This window comes from Gavialis gangeticus, unplaced genomic scaffold, assembly GCF_001723915.1.
Source record: "Gavialis gangeticus isolate Ggan-Ray unplaced genomic scaffold, GavGan_comp1, whole genome shotgun sequence".
Classification (NCBI taxonomy): Eukaryota; Metazoa; Chordata; order Crocodylia; family Gavialidae; genus Gavialis; species Gavialis gangeticus.
The window spans coordinates 46,329,052-46,337,479 of NW_017728996.1; the positions used below are offsets into that span (position 1 = coordinate 46,329,052).

The 8,428-nt window shown below is 47.4% G+C and overlaps 1 protein-coding gene across 1 annotated transcript in view; it reads right to left on the reverse strand.

Annotated features, from left to right (window-relative positions):
- TSPAN3 (tetraspanin 3) overlaps nt 1-1,887 on the reverse strand; it is a 49,506-nt gene extending 47,619 nt beyond the window's left edge. Inside the window, exon 1 of the mRNA XM_019504429.1 lies at nt 1,765-1,887. Coding sequence (XP_019359974.1) covers nt 1,765-1,827 — 63 coding nt within the window. The 5' untranslated portion in view covers nt 1,828-1,887. The remainder of the gene's footprint in view (nt 1-1,764) is intronic.
- Nucleotides 1,888-8,428: the final 6,541 nt, after the last annotated feature.

The window sequence follows — 8,428 nt, forward strand, 5'->3', positions numbered from 1 at the left end:
GGGGGGGGGGGGGGGGACAACACGGGACTTTACAGATGCAGTTATTCTAAATATCCAAGGTTCAAAAGCATGTTTTTACCCTCATTTAAGAAGTCTAACAATCTTAAAACACATTTTGGATGATGCAATTTTTCCACAATTACCATGAACTTCATGGGTGGCTAACACTAAAGGAAAATTTCATTATGCAGTATCACCAGTTATAGCTGTTGCTGCAATCTACTGGTAAAATGTCTCAGGGGAAATCTGGATGAGCTAATTAATAAGACTGGAAATACATACAGATTATCCTCAAAAGACAATGATGCTATGGAATCCATTACATGGGCAAGGCCATTCCTCAGTATTAATGTATATTTGGAGGCTGGCCCAGGCAACAACAAATGAGATGTGTGATGGGGAACCCCCCCCCCCCCAACCAAAAAAACACCACCTCTGAATTTCTTTTTTCCTTGTCCAGCCTTTAAAACTGAATATTCAGCTATAAACCCCCAGAAGTATATATGAAGGAGGGTAATTCCACATCTTTCCACGTTGACAGTGTGAACTATAACACCAGTCAGTAAACACAGGATATTTGATTAAAAAAAAAAAAAAAAAAAAAGGTCAGTTTTAGAAGACCTGCCCTCCTCTAGGCAATTCAACATTAATCATTAGCAAAAAATCACCCTGCATGCTCTCCCCATCAAAACATATTACCAACCCTAGAGAACAAGCTCCCTGTAATAAAAAGGCTGCAGACATTTTCATTTCTACTGAAACATGCTCAAGTTAGTCTGAAACCACAAACAGCACAAAAAAAAAAATCACAGACAATGACTATCTACAGAAAAGAATCTCTACACACCAAGCACCTGGGTGCGATTCTTGAGCAACCTGAACAATTACTGAAAACATGTTTCAAGAGCTGCGTACTTTAACGAGATTGGTTCAAAAATCCTCCCCCCCGCCAAATAAAAATTGGAAGACACTGTCACCAAACTTAGGATAAGGAACCACACAACTGAACAGAGTTGAGTCTACTGTCACCTGCAGTTACTCCTGTTTATTTCATGAAGAAAAAAATTTATTTCAAGACCCACACCAGAAATACTTACAACACAATCACTTGCCTACTCACAAGCAAGTATAGCCAGTCTCCTAAAATACCTCTTAAGTGCCTTGTAGAAGCCATTCACAACTAAGTAACTGGCACACAAAGCCACATACCCAGAAAAATTACTGTGCTCCAAATGAATTTCAGCTAGCGAAACAGTCAAAGCTCTTCACACACCTTCAAAAAAAATCCCCAGAAGTCCTCATTTGCACAGCTCCCATTTATTATTCCCTCTAAACTCCTGCCTACATAAATGCTGCGATGGGATGTTGCTACGATCTCCCACCTGTATTTTGTGGAACCAAAGTCATTCTAAAAATATTTAATGAAAAATATTTCCGGGTTAAAACAAACAAACAAACAAACAAACAAACCCAAAAACAAAGCAAAACAAGCCAAATCCCCAACAAAAAACCGCACCCACTTGCCGAAGCCCAAACCCTAACACTAGACAGGCAGGCTGGCAGCGTGACATGTCATCCCAACCCCAGCCTCCCCCCTCGCAAAACCGGGATTACTCTAACGCGAGGGACGAGGAGTCCCTCGTGACCCTAATCCCAAGGCTGCCCGCCGGGGAGCGTCGCTCTGAGGCCCAGCGGGCCCGGCGATCCTGGCTCCCACCGGCCGCCCCCGTCTAGCTGCACTCTGGCCCGCAGCGCCCCGCTCACCCAAAAGATGAGGTTGAGGAAGACGAGGACGGTCTTGGACGAGGTGATGCCGCACTGCCCCATGGCTGCCGCCCCCACCAGCCGCGCCGCCAGCTGACCGCTTCACGTGACCGGCGGCCTAAGATGGCGGTGGCGGCGCTGTCACGTGAGGGGAGGGACCTAAGATGGCGCGGCCTTGCCTCTTAAGGGGGCCGCAGCAAATCAGAAACACTTCGCTATTGCTGCACGTTTAGTGTTGCGTTCTCCTTTTCTTTCCTGGAAGTAAACGTGAAGAGTCCTTGGAGCCTGCTTGTTTGATAGTGCTGGTGGTGGTTTATGTTGGTATGAGATTTTGTTCTCTTTTATGTATTTTTGATACATTTCTAATTAAAAAAAACCCCAAAGTTTAAAACACCTGCACGCCAGGCGTGTAGGATGTCCGGCGCGGGGGGAGCTGTCAGGGCCCTGTGCTTGGCGCGGCGGTCTTGGCTCTGCCCTAGCCGTGTGTCTTTGCTCCGGCCCTGCGGTGGCAGTGCAGCCTGAATGGTCCATCGTGACAGCCCCAAAATGGGGGAAAGGGTATATCCAAGAAGGCAGCCCTGCCCAGCGCATGCAGGCTGGTAAAGCTCCTGGCCCTAGACCCACTCGGTGGGCAGGCCCTGCTGCCGCCTTCGGAGGGGGCCTGGCCCAAGGGGTCGTGCCTGCCCCTGCAGATGCTTTCCCCACAGAGGCGAACAGCAGCGCCACCCGGGGCCTCCTAGTTGCCACTCTTCTGCCACTGACCTTAGCAAGTTGTTCTAGCAGCAGCTGGAAGAGGCTGTTTGGAAAGTTTGGGATAAAGGAACATCTGTGGAGGGCAGGGACGTGGGAGAGGGCTCTCAGCTGAGCCCTTCTCTTCGAGGGAGCTCAGGAACCTCGGGGACTGGAACAGCGGGACAGTGACCCAGCATTTGCATTTGCAGGATCAAAGAAACACTTTGTGCAACTAGGGTGGTGTGAGTAGGGTACCAGGCCTGGGTGCTGGTATGGCCTTTTCTGCCAGGAGTCTGCCACAGCAGAAGCAGTCCTGTGCTGCTGCTGGCTGTAGGAGCCAGGCAGGCACAACCCCATGCCCAGCAGTGTATCTGTGGGGAAAGGATTGTGAAATGATGCCTGCTCCCGAGAGGCTTTGCCACAGGAGTGGGTAGGGAAACAGGGCACCAGAAGCACCCCCCGCTGCTGCCTGTCCCCCTGTATATTTGCAACATCCAATACCCTAAGGCCCACCCAGCTAACTAATAGCCCTTATTGTATGGGGGGGTGGTAATGGATGAATGCTACAACAAAATACTTGGGACAACAAAGGCAAAAAATAGGACAGGAGTGACATGAGGGTCAAAGGGTCAAAACACGAAAGTGAGCATGCCTGAGGGGGACACTGAGCAGAGCCCCCCAGGCCGCACTCACCAGTCCTCAAAGGCATCCAAAGAGCCAGTAGATGCTGCCTGCTGGTGCTCTGCTCAGAAACGTGCACAGATAAGTGAGAGGAAAGCAGCCCTGCAGTCTCTGGGCACCTTCCCAGCCAGAGCCTCCTTCCTGGTCAGGTATAGGGCCCACTTGGCCAGGACCAGGAGGAGGTTGACCAGGAGGCCCCAGGACTTGGTGGGGCCATGGATGGGGTGACCAAAACTAAAGAGGTGGGGGTGAAATTCAGACAGAACCTCAGGAGGCGGTTCTGGAGGTGGAAGGGCTGTAGCCTGGTGTACTCAAGGGTTATGTGCGCCAGGGTCTCCCTTTGCCCACAGAAGGGGCAGGAGACCAGGGTGTCTGTGAAACTTGCCAACATGGAGTTGGCTATGGGGGAGGACCCGGTAGGGGAGCTGCACTTTCATGGTCAACTTGAGGACAGTGACCACCAATCAGTCAAATTCACCATACAGCGTAGAGTGGGTAAGATAACTAGTAGGGTGGAAGTGCTTGACTTTAGGAAGGCTAACTTCAGTGTGCTTAAGAGTCTAATCAATGACACACTGCAGAATAAGAGTATTGGCGAGATGGGAGTCCAGGAAACGTGGTCGCTTTTAAAGGAAGTGATCCTTTGGGCACAAAGGGAAACTATCCCAGCACGAGGGAAAAGGGGGAAAGGAGCCAAAAAACTTCCTTGGCTAAACAGGGAAATCCAGGGGAGCCTAAGCGTAAAAAAGAAGGCGTATGGGCAGTGGAAGCAGGGGGAAGCTACCAAGGAGTAGTATACCTATTTAGGCCACACCTGCAGGGGGGCAGGTAGAAAATCCAAAGCAACTACAGAGCTGGGGCTGGCAACACAAATTAAAGGCAACAAAAAGTCTTGTTTTAGGTATGTAGGGAGTAAAAGAAAGGCTCAGGGCAACATAGGACCCCTACTGAACAAGAAGGAGCAATCAGTGACGGACAGGGGGGACAAGGCTGAGTTATTCAGTGAGTTTTTTGCCTCAGTGTTCCTGAACAGGGCTCAAGATAAGTGTCCTAATGGGTTCTTAGATGGGCATCAGAGGGAGACCAGCCCACCAACTATCAATGCTGACTTGGTACAGACTCACTTGGACAGACTGGATGTGTTTAAGTCAGCAGGCCCGGATGAGCTGCACCCAAGACTACTGAAGGAATTGGCCGACGTGATAGCAGAACCACTGGCACGGCTGTTTGGGTACTCATGGCGATCGGGTCAGGTCCCAGAGGACTGGAAAAGAGCCAACATGGTCCCTATTTTCAAGAAGGGGAAGAAGGAGGATCCAAACAATTATAGGCCACTCAGTCCCACCTTCATCCTGGGAAAGGTCTTTGAAAAGATTATTACGGATCATATTCGTGGGAGTCCAGCAGGAAAAATAATGCAGTAGGGCAACCAGCATGAATTTGTAGCATGTAGATCATGCCTGACCAATCTGGTTTCTTTTTTATGACAGGGTCACAAAATGCTTAGATGCAGGAGTAGAAGTGGATGTCATTTTCTTGGATTTTAGCAAGGCCTTTAATACGGTATCTCATCCCATGCTCATAAATAAATGAAGAGGCTGTGAGTTAGATGTTTACACAGTCTGGTGGGTGGCAAATTGGCTTAGCGGTCGGACCCAGAGAGTGGTAGTAGCTGGGTCGGTATCAACCTGGAAGGATGTGGGTAGCGGGGTCCCACAGGGCTCGTTCCTTGGACCTGTATTCTTCAATATCTTCATCAGTGACTTGGATGTGGGTGTGAAGTGTACTCTGTCCAAGTTTACGGCCAATACTACTAAATTGTGGGGTGAAGTGCACACTCCAGAGAGTAGGGAATGACTGCGGGCAGACCTGGACAGGTTAGAAAAGTGGGCAGCACACAATAGGATGCAGTACAACAAGGACAAGTGCAGAGTGCTGCACCTAGGGTGCAAAAATATCCAGCACACCTGCTGGCTGGGAAGTAACCCTCTCAGCAGCACAGAAGCAGAAAGGGATCTCCAAGTCATAGTGGACTCCAAGATGAACATGAGTTGTCAGTATGATGAAAGCATCAGCAAAGCTAACTGCACTTTATCATGCATCAACAGAGGCATGACAAACAGAAGCAAGGAGGTGATACTTCGCCTCTATGCAGCATTGGTCAGACTGCAGTTGGAGTATTGCATCCAGTTTTGGGTGCCGTACTTTAAGAAGGATGTGGATAACCTCGAGAAGGTCCAGAGGAGGGCCGCTCGTATGGTTAAAGGTTTGCAGGCCAAGCCCTATGAGGAGAGGCTAAGGGACTGGATCTCTTCAGCCTCTGCAAGAGAAGGCTGAGAGGTGATCTTGTGGCTGCCTACAAATTCATTAGGGGGGCATGGCAAGGAATTGGAGATGCTCTGTTCACCAGGGCACTTCTTGGGGTAACAAGGAACAATGGTCACAAATTGACAGAGAGCAGATTTAGGCTGGACATCAGGAAGAAATTCTTCATGGTAAGGGTAGCCAGAATTTGGAATGGGCTTCCAAGGGAGGTGGTGCTCTCCCCTACCTTGGGGGCCTTTAAGAGAAGGCTGGATAGGCATCTGGCTGGGGTCATTTGACCCTAGCACTCTTTCCTGCCTATGCAGGAGGTCAGACTCAGTGATCTGTTGAGGTCCCTTCCGACCCTAAGATCTGTGAATCATACATGCCTGTGGCAACGGCTCCATGGAGGAGCTGCCAGCTGAGGTCTTCAGTGACTCGTGGGATGAGGGCGGAGTACAGACTCAGCCACTGGGATGCCCCAGCCACACCCTCGCCAAGCAGGTCCCGCCTTGGTGTCAGGGCAGCATGCGAGGGTGGCATGATGAATCGTGTAGCACATGAGCATGTAGGGGTAGCAGCGATGGATGGTGGAAAAGCAGACTGGTTTGGTGTCCTCCAGACAGCTTAGGTCGTGGAGCGGGGAGTGCTGTAAGGCCGGGCAAGGCATCGGCCCAACGACAAACTCCAGTGGGCCTGCTCCCAGTTGGTTGAGCATTCATGTGTCAGTTGAACTGGGGCTGCTGCATGTGTTGTGGGATGCCAGGGGGATAGGAGTTTGAGAGCAAGCAGCAGCCGTGATGAAACATACTCTCTAACTGCTAGTTTACAATGTCTGTGAACTGCTGCTGCATTTCCTTAATCATTTACATTGTTGTCTTTTTCACAGCCAGGCTCTGCTAAGTTATCATGAGGCCATTTTCTAACAGCTCATGAGCTGAAAAAAACCTCTTTGCTAGCTCCTTAGTAACCGCGAATACCTTCTTTCTTGGCATTTGTGACCCCAGAACAGTTGAGGCTACACAGGTAAACGAAGCTGCCAGTTGGGGCAGGGTGCAACATTGTCTTGAAAAGTGAGTGCCTGGTGGACTAGTACAATATTGTGGAACAGACTACAATATAATTTCCTCCAGTATAAAATTTCTCCTGATGCCAATGCAAGTAATATCTCCAGAGCCAACTACATCATTGCAAGAGGTGTTTTTATGTGAATGGAAGCCCCTTTTACATTGATGTATCCTGATTTAATCTGGAGTACCCTGCTTGTGGAGACAAGCCTAGATAGAGTAAAATCCATTCACATCTCTCTACTTTAGGATACTTACACTTTTTATTGGGTCAAAAACATTATATCAGTTAACTCTATAACATTCGATCCTTTCTTAGTATAAAAACATAACAACTACATACTTTTCATCAGTTCCTGAGAAATGGATTAAATTACTACAGTACTCAAAAGGATTTTGATTTTACTGGGTTTCTAAAAGGTTTTAGAGAGTTTCATAACTAAAAATTCCAATCACTTTTCCTAATGACCATTATACAGAGCCTTCTGGCTACAAGCCAGTTTTCACTTGCCAAAAGTCAGACTCATTATCATATTTTATATTAGTGAACATATTTACAAGTGAAAGCCCCTCAACATAAATATCTGGGTGGTGATGACTGTAGATAACTTTTGATGTTTTCTAGAGCAAAAAAACCCCCCTCTCACCTCTTTGAGTCTGACACTTAGGTGAGGTGATTAAGAGTGCTAGTTAGGACATTCACTAGCACTACATTAACTTACAGGAATCACTTCATGCTGGCAGGGTTGTTGCTGTTGTTTAATTTACTTCACTCTCATGGATATACGTGTAGTGGTCCTTTAGATAATAACTAGAAGTGGGTGAGGAGGGGCCATATTGCCAGTGCCAGTGCAATATCACATCCAGGACCCATTTCAGAGCCTAAAAAGTGATTTAGGATCTGGGACAATCTGACTACAACGGAGAATAAAAAAATCTTAGATGGTCACATACTGTTGTTCCTCAGCATGCCTCTTTCACTCTCTCTCTATATAAAAAAATATATATCAAATATTGTTTACTTGAGGAAAGGAAAGAGAAACGTCATATAATACTCCTCCTTTAAGAGAATCCCAGCTATGGCCTAACTGAACATATTCTAGTACATGGTTTTAGATACCAGCAGCCACTGTAAGATGGTAAGTGTTTGGATTTTGAAGGAAATCCTTTAAGGTATAAAACTGGCCACAAAAACTATCTTTAGATAAAAGCCTAAACTTTGGCAGAGACTGTTAATTGTACAATTCTGTTTATTTAACTGAAGTCTAAACCAATACAATAATTACAAAACATAATAACAAATAATTCCATTTAGAAACAAATAAAATATCTGTTTTGGCAGATTACCCAAAGATACATTAAGGCTTCATTTACTGCTATGAGTCCACATACAAATAGATAGGTGTTGGCCTCAGAGTCCATCCCCATGCCTGAGAGCAGTCTAATCTGTTTCCAGATCTGTTTTGTTATCCTGTTTTGTGCTGTGATGAAGAGAAACATTCTGGGACTCTCCTGGTTTTCAGAAATTCTTCATGGGCTCACTTCACTCAGCTGTCACTGGTGAGCATCTTCCCTCATTTCATCCAATCTTCATAGATTTCATAGACATTAGGGCTGGAAGGGACCTCGGAAGAACATTGAGTCCAGCCCCCTACCCCAGGGGCAGGAAGTCTGCAGGGATCATAGGATCCCAGCAAGATAAGCATCCAAACGTCTCTTGAAGGAGTTCAACGTAGGTGCTTGAACCACCTCTGGCTGCAGTCTATTCCAAACCTTGGGGGCTTGGACAGTAAAGAAGTTCTTCCTTATGTCCAGCCTGAAACTGTCTTGGAGGAGTTTGTGACTGTTCAATCTTGTCATCTCTTGAGGCGCTCTGAACA